Source organism: Lynx canadensis, chromosome D4, assembly GCF_007474595.2.
Source record: "Lynx canadensis isolate LIC74 chromosome D4, mLynCan4.pri.v2, whole genome shotgun sequence".
NCBI lineage: Eukaryota > Metazoa > Chordata > Mammalia > Carnivora > Felidae > Lynx > Lynx canadensis.
Genome location: NC_044315.2, coordinates 74,418,068 through 74,433,939, shown reverse-complemented (window position 1 = coordinate 74,433,939; position 15,872 = coordinate 74,418,068). Strand labels below are relative to the sequence as shown.

Sequence of the window (15,872 nt, the reverse complement as noted above, 5' to 3'; positions counted from 1 at the left end):
CATGAGTGGGGGAGGGGCAGAGAGAGAGGGAGACACAGAATCCGAAGCAGGCTCCAGGCTCTGAGCTAGCTGTCAGCCCACTGTGGGGCTCGAACTCACTGGCCGTGAGATCATGACCTGAGCAGAAGTCGGACACTTAACCAACTGAGCCACCCAGTCACCCTAGTAAATGTGATCTATTTTAAAATTTTTTTTTTTCAACGTTTTTAATTTATTTTTGGGACAGAGAGAGACAGAGCATGAACGGGTGAGGGGCAGAGAGAGAGGGAGACACAGAATCGGAAACAGGCTCCAGGCTCTGAGCCATCAGCCCAGAGCCCGACGCGGGGCTCGAACTCACGGACCGCGAGATCGTGACCTGGTTGAAGTCGGACGCTTAACCGACTGCGCCACCCAGGCGCCCCAAATGTGATCTATTTTAAAAACCACTTCCTAAGCATGTCCCACAGAATTTTCCTTTCCATTACGTTGATTTGAAATCGTGGACGCCACACTGCACAGTGGGCCCTCCAATGTGAGATACACACAATATAGGTTAACAGCACATGAGAGCTTGGACTGAACACACAGCTGTCCTTGTCAGGAGGTGTGTGGGCAATAAGACAAGTCACATGCTGTTTGTCAGGAAACTGGGTCAAAACCAAAAGAAATACTCTGAATTCCTGTCAGGAAGGCCTGGAGTGTCGGGGAGCTGTTTCTAGTGTGCAGGAAGACAAGAGCCAGGGACAGGTACGAAGAGAATGAAACAGGGCAAGGCCTCAAGAACGAGAACAAACGTGTCTGGGAGAGGAGGGAAGGGCAATTGAAAGTACTCACGCTTTCGGGGTGCCTGGAGGGGCTCAGTCGGTTAGGCGTCTGACTCTTGATTTCAGCTCAGGTCATGATCTCACAGTTCATGGGTTCAAGCCCCAAGTCAAGCTCCAGGCTAACAGCAGGGAACCTGCTTGGGATTCTCTCTCTCTCCCTCTCTCTGCCCCTTCCCTGCTCATGCACCTGCACATGCCTTCTCTCTCAAAATAAATAAACATTAAAAACAAAAATACTCAGGCTTTTAACTAGAAAGCTCCACCCTCTGGCCTTTCTATTTTTAAAGACCGCACAAGACAGTGGTAGCCAACACACCAATCATGTTCTTGGAACAACCAGCCTAGCTTCTCCCTTTATCTTCAGCTGCTGCCATGTGTTCCAGAATGTTGCTACTGTTCCCTTCCTTACTTTCAAGTAGGAGAAAAAGGCAGGCTGTGTACCTCCTGACCCTCCAAGCCCACCCATCCCCATCGCTCATCCTCTCCAAACACAGTGAGCTATGGCCTTGAGCTGACATTTGACCCACGAGCCGGTGTCATCTGAAGTTTTTCAAAAGCCAGAGAAGATAGATGTTGACCTGATCTGGCGGCTTCCTCTCCCAGAACCACTGGCCAAATCTCACCATTAAGAATGTGCCTCTCCTGCCTCGTAAGACCAGCCTACGCAGGGGAAGGGGAGTGGGAGGGAGGAAAACTGGAACTGCCGCCTGTGTGCAAGGTTTTTCGGGAATTTCGGAGCCACTGAAGTGACGGGAGCAGCTGACAGGACAAAACCCTCTGCCGTCTCCCAGACTGCCCCTCAAGGAAAGAAAAATAGAAGAGGTGAAAGAGGAGGAGCACGGGAGGCTCATGGGCGCAGGTCCTTTCCACCGAGCAGCTTTCATGGACTTCTGGTGCCATCAGTCTTCCAGCGGGGAAGCCCAAGCGTGCCAAGAATGTTAGCTACAGGCTTTGAAGCTTTACGAGGCTGAGTACTCCACCCACCACACACCTCAGGAAAAGCCTGGAGGCCTGGCACGGTAGGTTTTCCCTCGCAGCCTTCAGTCTGATCCGGTTGGACTTGATGCCCACTCTTGTGGCTCCCTTGCCCTGTGACCTTGAGCATTCGATAAACCTCTCCGGGCCTCAGCTTTCCCATCCATGGGAGTGAGATCCTGTGCCTAAACTGCAGGGCTGTTGTATGGTTACACAAGTGCCTGGAACACAGGCTCCCTCACTTGGAGGATGCAGAGACTCTGTGACTGGCCTCTAACAAACTGCGTCACCTTTTAGCAATTCAGGTTTTGTTTTCCACCCATAAAGCGGGAATAGCACATCTTCGGGAATTTGTAGGTATTACACACAAGGTCTGACTTTCTGTAAGCTATTTCACGTCTTCTACCAAGGAGAACGTCAGTAGGTCTGAGCCATGGCATCAAATAGAATGGCCAAAGAGTTTCTGTGCTTCAGTAATGGACAATACTGAGGGCATCCTTCTCTCTAGACAAAGGGGTCACGTGTCACGAAATTGGCCAGAGGAGGGGCGCCTGGCTGGCTCAGTTGGTAGAGCATACCGACTCTTAATCGCAGGGTTGTGAGTTCAAGCCCCACGTTGGGCATGGAGCCTCTTAAAAAAATTAAAAAAAAAAAAAAAAAGAAAAGAAATTGCCCAGTGGAGCAATTAATCTAGGATTCAAGAGCAGTAAAGAAAAGAATCACACAGGTGAGAAACATAAAAGGGGAGACACATATGCTCCGTGCTGAGCGCATGCAGTGGTTAAGCACAGATTCTTGGCTAGACTGCCAGTCTTGATCTTGGCTCTACTATGGCGCATCCTTGCAACTCGGCCTCATCGCCTGCAAAATAAAGTGCTTTCAGGATAAGTTAACATACATGCAAAAGTACTTAGAACATCAGCCGGCATAGAGAAAGCTATTAACAATTGTAGATGGTTTTTACTCACCCAAGATCCAAAATACCCCAGGGCGATCCCTTCTGACTCCCTTGCAGTTAGGTTGGCTCATGTGACCCACGCCCATCAGTGGGCTGAGAACAAGCGCCCGTGTCATTTCAGGACTGAAGCACGGAAGAGTCGGTGCGTGTTTGCCAACTTTTCCTTACCCCCCGCCGTCAGGGAAACCGTGTGTTAAGATGGTAGAGCGGCAAAGTGGAAGTAAACTGAGTCACTGGATCACCGCATGGAGAACAGCTGCCCTGCAGCGAATTTTAGAAAATTTGGAAACATTTGCTGAGCACCTGGAGCTTTCCAGAAATTACATGTAGTACTTTGTTTTTAATAATTCTGTTGTTGCTACAGGAGAGTGGTTCTTAACTGGGGGAGGTTTGGGCCCCCAGGGGACATCTGACAATGGAGACATTTTTGACTGTCACAACCGAAGGGCTACTACTGGCATCCAGTGGGTAGAGGCCAGGGACGCTGAATGACCCTGTATGTGGATGAAAAGTGCACAAAGAAACCCTCCTGTGGCAGCCCAGGCACTGTCTCCTGCGATGAGCACCAGTGTCCTCAATCTTCCAGAAATCTCCTGCGCATACACACAGGCACACCCGTATCCTTTATGCTCAGTCGGAACAAATTGCACACTGTTCTACACGTGTATCTTCACGTTCTTTCCGTGTCAGAACCAACCCTATCTGCCTTAGTGCTCAAAGAACCAAACATGCTGATTTCTCACATCAGGGCACAATGAAGTCCTTCCCCAGGGGTGCTTTATCTTCGTCCCAGCCCCACTCCCAGAAATCGATAGATTCAACTGGCCCGGGAAGGCCTGCATACCCACCATTTTCCCTGAGTACCATCAAGCTTGAAGGCTACAGCTAGTCCCTCCCTCTGCGCCTGGCTCTCACGGGATCTCATTCCACCCGAGTCTCCAGTCTCACTCACTCTATTCCCCCTTCCCCACAGGCATTTAAACATGTTCTCACCTCCCTCACACCACCTCGTCCATCAGCCACTACTGCCACCGTTCCCCCTTCTAGAACAGCCAAGTCTCTCCACTCACTCACGTTACATTCAATTCACTCTTCAGACCGTTTAGGTTCCTCTCTCCCAGACCACCAAGCTCGAACTTTTCACATCTTACCTTTCCTCTCAACTGACCCTACAGCACACCCCTTTTGAAGTACTTATGTTGCTTCTACAACTTTACCAACATTCAGCTGGTGGGCTGGAAGCAGAGTCCAGCAAAAATATATGTAAGTACAACCCTATTAATCCCGGATGAAAATATTGGTGGCAACCAGGTTAAATACTGGGTGTAAACCAGTGAATGCAGGTGCTGCTTCTTCATGGTCCTCCAGTTTGGGAAATCTGTATTTGTGGTAGGCACGGGTGTGGAGTTTGCTGCACTTAGCAACAGCAGGAGTAAAGTCCTAAAAAAAACCGGGTACACTACGGAACACATTAAGATGGAGAGGTTTATTACAGATCCAAATCAAAATAGCAAACAAGCAATCTGACAACTCTCGAGTTCAGGAGAGAGAAATTGGATATAAATTAGGGTCTTCAACATAGATGGTATTCAAAGCCATGAAAAGTGGGTGGGTTTCAACAAGGGAATGAGTGTAGACAAGTCCAAGAACAAATCCCTGGGAAAAGAGGAGCTGGAACTGGCAAGAGACAGAGGAGGAGCAGGGTAGCACATCACTGCACAACAAGGCTAAGGAAGCGGTTCTGGAAGGAATAGTCAGACCTGTCAAACAGGACTGAAGGTTAAGTAGAAGACTGGACCTCTCAATGTCGTCAGCACTGCTGACCTTGACATGCGGCTTCAGTGGGGTGGCAAGCCTGATGGGAGTGCTTGAACAGTAAAAACTGGGAAAGCTCGTATAGAAAACTCACCCGAGGAATTCTACTATAAAAAAGAACAGAAACTGGAGACGGACGTGGCCTGAGACCAACCCATCCTGAGTCACAGAAAATGTGACTTCTTTAAAGGGCATCTAATTCCCTCCTACTATTTCAGAACAAGGAAGGAAATCCCATCATGCTCTCTTTCAACTGTTTTCATCTACTAGAAATTATTCTGCAGCCAGCCTTGCTGCTAATAGAGAGCCACAGAGCATTTAATTCCTAAGAGTGAAGTTCCTATAGGTATTAGGCTTATCAGGTAGCCCACCAGGGAGGAAACAGGGCCACCCCAGTAGACAAAAGGCAAACTGCAGACTTACTAGTTAAATGCTGTTTTCAAACTAGTGGGCTGGGTAAAATCAGAAGTGATTTCCTTCCTGCTAAGATACATACCGCAAATATTTTCTAAGTACGCGTGCAAATGGGTACGTGATACATGTGCTAATTTAATTTCCTAAGTGAAATTCTGCACAACATCTGGGTCAGAGTGTACTTTGCATTATCAAAAAGGATGAACCAGAAGAAGGGAAAATGCATGACAAAGTCTTTACTTTTAAATGATTATCAGTACACGATGTAACAAGTTTTTGAATTCTATCAGCTAGTAATTTTGATTAAGAGAAACTAAAAGCAGCCCAAACAATTATACTAGTATTTATTGTTCTAACCCTTAGCCAGAAAGGACTATTTTAAGGCTGGCTGCTGCTTCACACAAGTTACAAATAACTATTTACTACTTTTTCATAGATAAAGCCCCTGACCTTTAAGAAAGCTATAGGGAAAAAAAAATATTTAATCCCTTTCTTTCTTTAAAAAAAAAAAAAAAATTGAATTTTTTTTTTTTACTACATCTAAGAAAGAAAAAGTATTGATATATATGTTGCTTGAGCTAAAAGGCATAGGAAAACAGACAACATATACACTTTAAATTTTAAGAAATATGAGGTAAAAGAAAATCTTTGGATAAGCTCTAAGTTTGTACAAAGAAGCTAGATCTGCTATTCTCTAAAAAGTGAAGGGATCTACTATATGACACACAGAAATAATTTAATGCCTTTTCACAAGAAAGTAACTCAAGCTTTGCTGAAGCCTCATAACCACGAAGGCATCGAAAAATGCCAATCCGTGCGCAGAGCTGCTCCTTCCTCCCCTATCCGTTTATGCGGTAGTTTTCGTGGATTTCTGGCCGGATGTCACAGACAAAGGCCAAGAGGTTATCCAGGACTTCATCCCTGTTCTGCTGGAAGTAGGTCTGGAGGATGGTCATCTTCTCCTGGGTCTCCTTCTCCACCTCAGTGCTGCAGCTGCCGTGGGATCCCAGGGCCTGGAGTCGGGGGGGCAAGGACACACAGGGAAGGTCAGGCTGACGCTCTGGTTGGCACAACCTCCTTAGTTCTGGAGAAACCCAGTGTCGTCGGTGAATACAAAGAATCAGCTACAGGCAGTGTGACCTCGTGACTGAAGAGATGCGGGAAGGTGGCGTTCCCAGTTACTGGGAGCAAAGAAAGGACGCAATCCCTTGGTGGCCAACCTTCACACATCTATCAAAAGGTAAACTGCACAGCGTTTCCACCGCTCAGAAATTACCCCAGAGAGCAGTCCCTTCACATCTCTCTAATGTCTAATGGATCGCCTTAACCAAAGACTGGAAAGAACCTTAAGACCCGGTGTACAGGAAGACGGGACAAACTGTCAAATATGCAATTTAAGAGGAAAAAAGCAAGACGTAAAATGGTGTCAGCGTGGTTGGTAAATGCATATCCTTGTGTGGTTTTAAAAGGCAGAAATAAGTGATGTTAAAAAAAAAAGTCAAAAAAATAAATAAACCTGAGGGCACAACAGGATGCAATTCGGGAGGAACCCGCAGTTTACATTAACCAACACTGGTTAATGTTCTAGTTCTTACATTCGGCAGTGGATTCACCAGCATTATGAATACATGACATCTTTTCTTTCAAACAGAATATTCTAGAAGGATATGCAAGAAACTACTAACAGTGACTGCCTCTGAGGAGGAGTCCAGGTCTGGGTGGGAGGGAAACTAACTTCACCGTTGCCCTATTTTACTGCTTGAATTTTTTTGCCATATTCGTGTCTTACCCCTTCAAATTCCAGTCACAATATAACACACACGGACAGATAAATTTCCTTTATCCTCAGTCTTCACAGTATGGCTAGCTTTTGTCAAGTGTATGCCTACTTGATTAGAATGAGACCTATCAGGTTCTTGAAGACAAAGCTTTTTGGCATCTGATCCTTTCTATCTTGTAACCTGTTTCTGCCTCTTTACGTGTACGTTAACAGCTACAGGCCTTCCTATCTGTATGCACACTACAGTGCTTAACGAGAAAGCATTCTCTCACACGTTACCTATTCCTATTCAGAAGCCATCCCTCCACTTTTCACAGATGAGGAGACCCAGGCTCAAAGAGGTCAAAGTGAACATGCAAGGATTCAAACCCAAGCTTCCTGAGTTCAAACTTATGACCCTTCATCCTATATTGTAACTGTTCATATTAGCGGAATAAGGGGCCATCGCATATTAGCTCAGTCGCTAACTCCTACTTTTAAAATTTTAGTCCAAAAACCCTACTGCGGGGAAGGGATAGGAGAGGGGGACACTACCTCTGTTCTATGAACAGACACCGCATGCCAAGTCTGGGTATGCGGTCACAAAGCCCAAGGGTTACCACAAACATTGCTGGAAAACCTCGGGGCTCATGCCGACACCACAGCGCTGATCCAGGCTCTGTGAGTAACTGCAGCGTAGATGTAAAAATAAGATGAAGTGGTCGCCCTGACAAGAGTATTTGCACACTGTTCTGTGGGCGGTCTGACAGTTTACAGCACCCATCTACCCCCCTGCGAGAGCCAGAGACATTTTAGGTTTTAACAGCACTGTAGCCGCCCAGGGCAAAGACAAAAGGAACTTTTGCCACTTACTGCTCAGAGGGAGGCACGTGCCTCAGGCCTGGGAGGGTGTGCGCCTGGAACACCCAATGCAGGCCACAGGGCAGAATTGAGAATGGAGCCCACAAAGACAAGGCAGAGTTGAGAGATGGAAATGAAGTCCTGAGAGCATCATTTAAGCTCCTGATCAAAATAAAGTCAGCCTTTTGCCTGGGTTTTTCATTATACAAGCCAACAAATTCCATTTTCCTTAAAATCAGCCTGAATTGCTTTCTGTTACCTGACAGTTTCTTTTCTCTGTAAAGCCCTCCTTCATCCCTTCCCCTCTCCGGGATCTGTTGCTGTACTAGTACTTCATGCATCTCACGCTCCCTGGCCCGGCCTGTACTGTCGCTAAGTGTCTCTACGACACTGAGGTGGGGCTCCGTCTGATGTATGCTTACGACCGACCACCGTGGCTCTCTCACAGCTGGAACTCCGCCAGACTTGCATTTCATTGCCGAATCTCCCTGACCATCAGACTATAGGAGGTAAGCTCCACGAGGCAGGGACCATGTCGACTTCTGCCCACAGCTGACTCCCTAGCATCTGGCACAAGCTAACATGTTTAACAGATATTTGTGAAATGACTAAGTGAAGACCAGGGTTCGACGTTAGTTAAAAACTGATCACCGAGGAGACTCAGCCTGAGCATCCAAAAGACAAACCTTCAAATTTCTGCCAGAAATCACAATCTCCAAGCTATGCTAGATATTTTGAGAGCCTGGGGAAAAGGGAAGAAGAGGAAAGCCTCAGGAAACTAAAGCAGTAATGAAAATAAACCAGGCCCACCGCAGCTTCCTTGGCCTTGAACTCCTTCTCCCTTTGCAGGCGGTACTGTTCAATTTCAGCCTGAGCTTCTTCTTTGGCCTGCTTCAGCCTCCGGTTCTTTCCTGTTTTCAAAGGAAAAAGCTGCATCAAGAAGTGGTTAAAAGACAAGTAGAAGAGGAAGCAGAGACTGAGATAGTAAATTCTAACAGGTAACAAGGAAAAAAGTTTTATGCTATAGTCCCAAGAGACATGCACGGGGGAATTCAAAGCTAACTAGCAGTATAGGTTCCTGCCTCCTGCAAGCTGTACTTAGCTAGGAAGTGACTAGATAAAAAGGACCGTCTTCCATAACTACAAACAGAAAAATGATGGAAACAATTCTGCAATGTGTCAGAATATTCTCTCAATCTCCACTGTTAAGAACCAACATAAAATGGGTGACATTACCCATCTGGGGAATTCTTGCTCTTCCTTCTAAGAAGTAAACACCTAAGTATGCTGTTGATTGTAACTAGAGGTCTGCTTAGAAGCTGAGTGAGGAGAGGAATATGCTCCCAAGAGACAGTAACCTAAAATGTAACTAATGAGACACATGATGTAATATTGGAAACTAAAACCATGCCTGTGCACAAGGAAATAAGTAACAAAGTGGTTCTGGGAAGGCATCCTGAAATGGGGAGCACTGGACGGTGAGACTGCACAAGCATCTAAGAAGTGAGGAGACACAGGGGCTCTGGTTTCTAGAGAATAAACATACAGCTGAAAAGATTCTTTAAATTCCATCAGACCCTGTCTGAAAACAGACCACAAGACCAGCCAGCGTATATTCTCTGCTTTGATCCTCTGCTCACTGATCAAACTTCTCAGAAACCCAAATTGAGGCTGTATGATCAACCTGAGCATTTATTTAATCCAGAGCAAAAGACATCCTGCACCTAAAAGTAAGCTTTATTAGACATTCTTGTACATCAATTTCCCAAATCCCACTCAACCCATGTAGACAAATGAAAGTGAATTTAACCTCCCATCTCCTGATGAAGAACAGGATTTTCGATGTATAATGACCCCACATCAACACTCCATCATGTTTCTGGTGAAACAATCAACAGACCTCTCTAAAAACCCCAAACCTATTTCTGTAAGTGTATGTTTTCTCCAGTATTATTTAGGGCCTACTGCTGTCCCTGTGGGCTAACTTCTACCCCTGTCCTCCACATGTCATCCTCCTTATCACCCATCTCCAAACCCATACTTCAGAGCTGAAGGTCTTTTCTAAACCAACAATCTACAAATAACACTTATGACTCAAACATTATGCTAGCTCCACGTAATTTCACAATACCACTCTCCTGGTCACTGCTAACTCCCAAAGTTCTCTGAATTAAGATAAACCATTCCCTGCCCATCAGATATCTTCAAAGTTCAATGCTGATAGGCTTGTCTGAAAACCAAAAATAAATACTTGAACAGGAAATCATATTTCTTTTACACCTTATTTTTGTGGGAGCCAGTGTTTTATTGGCTCCCACAATGAAATAAACATCACTGAAACAGCTACGTCAATAAAATAAACCAAACACAATTTTTTTTTTTTTAAGTTTTATGGTCCAAAGCAACAATTTCAAGAAAAATTTAAGTAGGATCCCTTTGCCACATATGTACTGCCTCTTCCCAATTCCTAAATGGGCAAGATAACCATAATTACAAATCAAAAAAGGCAGTGATTTTTTTTCAAATTGTAGCTCTTGTCAATACTTCTGTTTCTTTTTTTAAAAAAAAATTTTTTTTAACGTTTATTTTTGAGAGAGAGAGAGACAGAGCATGAACAGGGGAGGGGCAGAGAGAGAGGGAGACACAGAATCGGAAGCAGGCTCCAGGCTCTGAGCCATCAGCCCAGAGCCCGACGTGGGGCTCGAACTCACGGACTGCGAGATCGTGACCTGAGCTGAAGTCGGAAGCTTAATCGACTGAGCCACCCAGGCACCCCTCAATACTTCTGTTTCTAATTACTGCAAATTCTGAGATGTATATTAGCCATAAACTCACTCCTTTAAAACAAACTCATTCAGTAAATATGTAATAGCTATATGACCTATACAAGACCCTGCACCAAGCTTGATGAGATAAAGAAAAATGTATAACATGACCCCTACATCCAAGACACTCAGAATTATTCTGACCGTTTTACAAGTATTTGTTCCTGCACCTCCCCCAAATAATCTCACATACTTCCCAACAGTAACTTCTGTTACTAATGAGCCACCACAGGACAAACTCTGAGAAGTCATTCTGGAAATACTTTATCATCAAGGCCATGATGAGAAATATTCTATGAAGAACACAAAACTTTCCAGTCACCAGCGCAAGAATAAAAGGCTTGTTCCCATCATCCTCAGCTCCCTCAAAGAAAGCTTTTCCTATGAAATAGAGTATTTCATAGGAAATACTTTAAGCCAGAAAATATAAGAGCCGTGCTTGAAATCTACTTGGGTATGGGATAAAAGTGTAAGTCTTATAACAAGAGAAACACCAAAGAATTACTAAGGGTCATACTCCTTGCATGGGAAAAGAGGCCTCTAGGCTCCCGCTATGCTTTTTCTCACGGTATGGTCAAATCATTTCAATAAGCCTCCTATCACCCATCTGTATAACAGGGATAAGGATACCTTTCTCACCAGATGGGAAAATGAATACATACGGTTAAGTTACACACAGTCCATGTACTCCAGGAGCTTAGTCTAGTGACTAAGCCCTATTAAGAAACCTGTTATCGCATCGCGATGACAGAAATAAGGTCTTAGGAAGGACTCAGCCTGGTTTGAGAGAAAGACAAAGCAGAGAAGGCTTCCTGGAAGAAATGCTGCCTACATTTTGAGATCTGAAGAAAGACTAAGTGTTAAAGAGAGAGGAAACTAGGAAAAGGCACTTTCAACTGGAGAAAACAGCTGTACCGAGGCTTGCAGGTGAAATAAGGCATCAGAGTGGTCAAGGATGGCTGGAGGAGAGAACCCAAAAATGAGATGAGGGAAGAAAGCTAGAGCCCGATCCAAGAACACTGCCTACACCCTATTAAGGAATCTGGTCTGGGCAACCCAGACAGGAGCCCTCTCACTCTTGAGAGCTTTGTACTTTTGCTCAATAAACCCTATTGTTTTGCTCAGAAAAAGAAAAAAAAAGGAACCTGGTCTTTAGTCTGCAGGCGCTAAACTGACTGTAAAGGAAGTGGGGAAGTCCTATCTGCACCCCAGGGAGGATTCTGATGCAAGGAGAATGCACTTGGAGGAGTTTGGATCCACCCGTTAAGTTCCTTAGCAACCTTACACTTCTAACTCTAGCCCCCATCTCACCTGCAACTAACCCACCCAGCATTGGCTTCCTCCACTGGGGCTTTTGAATACCATGATGATGGAGACACCGGTCACTGGTACACCGGGTAATGCGTCTGGCACATATAAATCACATTTAAGAAAAAATTTTTTTAAGGAATTAACGAAGCACGCTGGTACCAGAGCCTCAGAAAACCTAGTGTCCCGGACTAAGATGCTAGCTGTGGGGATGGGGGAAAAATAAACAGGCGTATACACCTTGGCTACTGTCTAAACGTGGCGAACAAGAGAAGCAGACGTGGCAAAGAGGACTCTGTGTTCAACAGCATGGATTACGGTAGCTCTGTACACTGACACAAAACAACCCGAAGGAGCAAGGGACAGGGAGAAAGACGAGTTCCGTTTGAATAGCCCATTTCACAAGCCTCCCAAGACCCCAAGGTCATCCACCTACTATTGTCTCCACGCCCTGTCTACTACCCCACATCGCGGCTTCCAGTCGACCCTCAAGCCTTCCAGAGCCTCAGATCCAGACAGTTTCGAGCCACACAAGATCCCGCGATTGTCACCACCCCTCCACGCCGCAGTTTTTCGGGCCTCATCTACCTACGACCTCCTGCGGCCTGGCGGCGTTTCGTGCACTGGCACCACGCCTGGCCGCCCCACCCCGAAACTCACGCTTGCGGGCCTCCGACACCTTCTCGGCGGCCCGCTTCTCGGCCTGCAGCAGCTGCTGGATGCCCTGCGACTGGCTGGCCATGGCGGTGGCGACTCTGAGGCCGAGGTAAGCGGCCTAGATCGGCGAGCCCCCTCGGGTCAGCTGACCCAGGAGCCTAGGATCTGCGCCTGCGCTGTGAGGCGGCGCCCCGCCCGCCGCCACGTGACTACCGCAGCACCGCGTCAGCTGACTGCACAAGGCGTCTGGTGACTGGACCGGGAAGGGAGGGGCGGGGGGAGGAAGAGCGGAATGTCTCGGCTGCGCCTGCGCAGGATCTATCTTCCGTCTTTACCCCCTTCCTCCTCTCAGCGCCCCCGCTCCTTGCGTGGCTGTTCCTTCGCTAGTTCGGTTGTGGTAGCTGCCCCGGTATGTCGTTTTTGCTATAATCCCTCGCTTTACAATATACGCGCCTTAAGGTCGAGAGAGGAAGAGCCAAGCCAAACACAAAGAGGTTCCCTTATTTTGCACTCTTCTTTACTCTCCCCTTTCTGGAATTTTCTTTGGCACTCAAATATATTAGGGGGCACGTTAGAAAAATTCTTACCAGGCTCAGGGGATAGAGTGTGGATTGGGAATAGGGACACATGGGGACAGATATGCCACTTACGCTCTGTGATTTGGAGGAGGATGCTTTCCTCCTGTCTGAACCTCAGTTCAAAGAACGAGGTGGACTATTTGCCATAAATATTTGATGAATGCCTGCCATGATCCTAGACCACTGTACGTACTGAGGAACTAGAGAGCCATACAGAGTCCCTGGTGGAGTGCACAGTTGATGAACAACAACGACAACAACAAAAAAACATTAAAATAAATAGGAAATGGCAAACTGATACAGTAATGAAAAGAAAATGCAGAGTGCTCTAAGAAGACGGGCATGAGGGCTTTCCAAGGAAGTGGCATTTAAAATGAGATCAGAGGGGCGCCTTGCTGGCTCAGTTGGCTAAGCGTCCGACTTTGGCTCAGGTCATGGTCTCACGGTTTGTGAGTTCAAGCCCCACCTCTGGCTTTGTGCTAACAGCTCAGAGCCTGGAGCCTGCTTCAGATTCTGTGTCTTCCCCCGCCCCTCCCATGCTCATGCTCTGTCTCTGTTTCTCAATAATAAATAAACGTTAAAAAAAAATTAGAATGATATCAGAAGAGTGAGAAGTTAACCAGGAAAGAATTGGGGGGTGGGGTGGGGGTGGGAAGAGGAGTTAGGGTTGATTAGTGGAAAAGAACCAGCATGTCTGGATTTGGTGGGAGCAACTTGGCACAGAGATACCTCCCACCACAAATTGGTAGTTAGGAAGCCAATAGTTGAGTTTACAACATGACGGGTATTGCCCTAACACTTGACTGGTTCTGACAGCAACTCTAAAGTAATGTTATTAACCCCCTTCTATAGCCAGACTGAAGCTCAGGGAGGTTAAGTAACTTGCCCAAAGTCACTCCCCTATTAACTGTCAGATGGGATGTTTGAATCCAACCAGGCCTGCAAAGTGGAACATCTGATCCACTGTGCTCTGCAGGAATCTCGTGGGCTGTGGGAAGGACCAGATGGTCTCCTGGAGCCACCAAGCACTGGGAACATAAAATAACGCCAAAACTTTTTGATAGAAGCATCTCTGCACTCTAGGAGGAGCTGGATTCATGGTTCAGGACATTGTTCACTGGATTAACGTTAGAGATAGGGTTGGAAAGAAAGCTAAAATCCAGAACATCTAAGAACCAGCATTTGACTGGTCTCTGGGACTTTAAGTCCAGTCATTGATTTCCTGGAAAGATTTGTCATTTTCAGCGTTCTAGGAAAATGTAATTCATTGAATCAACAGAGGACAATACATGCTTCTAAGGGTGGCAAGAGGATTAAGAGATGGTGGTAGCCAAAAAGTGGAAATAACCCAAATGCCTATCAAGTGACGAGTAGGTAAACAAAATGTGGCTTACCCATCGATGGAATATTATTTGATCATAAAAAGGAGTAAAGTACTGATACATGCTGCAATACGGGTCGACCTTAGTAACATGCTAAGTGAAAGGATCTGGGCACAAAAGACCACATATTGTGCAGGTCTGCTTATCTGAAGTGTTCAGAATAGACAAATCTTATAGAGACAGAAAGTAGGTTAGTGGCTACCCAGGAGCTGGGGGGGGGGGGCGGGGGGAGGGGGGAGAGGGAACAAGGAGTGAGGGCTCACTGGCAAGGGGGTTCTTTTTTGGGATCATGGAAATGTTATGGAATGAGGTAGTGGACAGCTGCACACTCTTGTGAATATACTCAAAATACCAAATTGTCTACTTTAAAACGGTAAATGGTACAGTGTGTGAATTATGTCACAATAAAGCTGTTACGAAGAGAGAGAGAAATGATTATAATGATGGAGGTGAAGCTTTTGCACGGTTTCTAGTCTGTCATCAATGCCAGGAGATGGAAGCTGTTGTTTTTATCTGGCTAGGGGGTGATTGTTTGATTTACAAATCTGGTCCTCCACTTAACAAAAGCCTTCACATGAGGGTTCCTCTAACAGCCAGCTTCCTGAAAGCATCGAAATTTCTACACATTCCAGAATTTTTTTTGCTTGCAACATTTCAAAAGTTTATTGTACAAAGAGAACAGTACTAGACAATCCATCCACTGAAATTTTCAGACTAGTGTATGTTTTCTGGTTATCTGAGTGGGTGTTTGTTGTCAGAACTTGGGTACTCTGGGGAGATGTCCTGAAATAACTAGGAAATGAGGGTGAAGCAATTGCCCTCCAGAGAAAGCCCTGAAGTCTTAAGCCAGCAGTCCAGAGCAAAGATTCACAAAGTCATCTGAGGGACACAGAGTGGATCTCAGGCTTTGAACCCCTGATGTGCGGCTGTATTATCACATCTTTTTTTTTTTCCATTTTATTTATTTGAGAGAGAGAAAGCAAGTGGGGGAGAAGGGCAGAGGGAAAGAGAGAGACAGAGAGACAGAGAGAATCTTAAGCAGGCTCCACACTCAGTGCATAGCCTGACACTAGATTCGATCCCACGATCCTGGGATCATGACCTGAGCTGAAACCAAGAGTCTACGTTCAACCGACTGAGCCACCCAGGCACCTGAAATGTATCAGCACATCTAAGAAAAGACTGTGCCCATTCTGATATGTGGCTGTTCAAACACAAGTCGGAAACAAGGTGAAGGAGCAATAATGACCTTTACGGGTCCCAAGTCAGCAACAAGGGAAGTGTGACCTCTCATTGCCTCGCCTAAGGAAACTAGACAGTTGGGTTCAAATCCCAGCTCTGACATTTATCTGTGAGCCTCAGACTCCTCATATGTTAAAAATGGAGTTAATGATAGTATAATAGGGTTATTGTGAGAGTTGAATTCGTTAATTCATGGAACTAGCTTTGAATGTACTCACTACTCATAATAACATAGGTATCTCAATCCCTGTGACCGTGACTTCTCAAAGAAAGGTAATCAGTGAGCCTTTTG

The 15,872-nt window shown here is 45.9% G+C and overlaps 2 protein-coding genes and 1 non-coding gene across 4 annotated transcripts in view; 1 reads left to right on the top strand and 2 right to left on the bottom strand.

The window, feature by feature from the left end:
* The window catches only part of TMEM268 (transmembrane protein 268), a 33,202-nt gene extending 32,318 nt beyond the window's left edge, over positions 1 to 884 (bottom strand). For both annotated transcript variants that reach the window (XR_004344334.1, XM_030293115.1), the window contains exon 1: positions 817 to 884. The gene's annotated coding sequence lies outside the window, so the exon portion shown is untranslated. The remainder of the gene's footprint in view (positions 1 to 816) is intronic.
* A 1,446-nt stretch (positions 885 to 2,330) lies between these two features.
* TRNAK-CUU lies at positions 2,331 to 2,404 on the top strand. The gene has a single exon. It is a non-coding gene; the product is annotated as a tRNA-Lys (tRNA).
* Positions 2,405 to 4,206: 1,802 nt separating this feature from the next.
* On the bottom strand, positions 4,207 to 12,522 carry ATP6V1G1 (ATPase H+ transporting V1 subunit G1). Its single transcript, XM_030293178.1, has 3 exons — positions 12,382 to 12,522; positions 8,399 to 8,499; positions 4,207 to 5,981 (listed from the first exon to the last, which is right to left on the bottom strand). Exons 1-3 carry the CDS (start codon positions 12,461 to 12,463, stop codon positions 5,808 to 5,810), a joined length of 357 nt encoding a protein of 118 aa, XP_030149038.1. The 5' UTR covers positions 12,464 to 12,522; the 3' UTR covers positions 4,207 to 5,807.
* Positions 12,523 to 15,872: the final 3,350 nt, after the last annotated feature.

Coding starts and splice junctions, on each gene's coding strand:
- ATP6V1G1 (XM_030293178.1), bottom strand. CDS start 12,463: ATGGCCAGCCAGTCGCAGGGCATCCAGCAGCTGCTGCAGGCCGAGAAG. Junction 8,500..12,381: donor GGTGTCGGAGGCCCGCAAGC/GTGAGTTTCGGG, acceptor CTTTGAAAACAG/GAAAGAACCGGAGGCTGAAG. Junction 5,982..8,398: donor TCAAGGCCAAGGAAGCTGCG/GTGGGCCTGGTT, acceptor CCCCGACTCCAG/GCCCTGGGATCCCACGGCAG.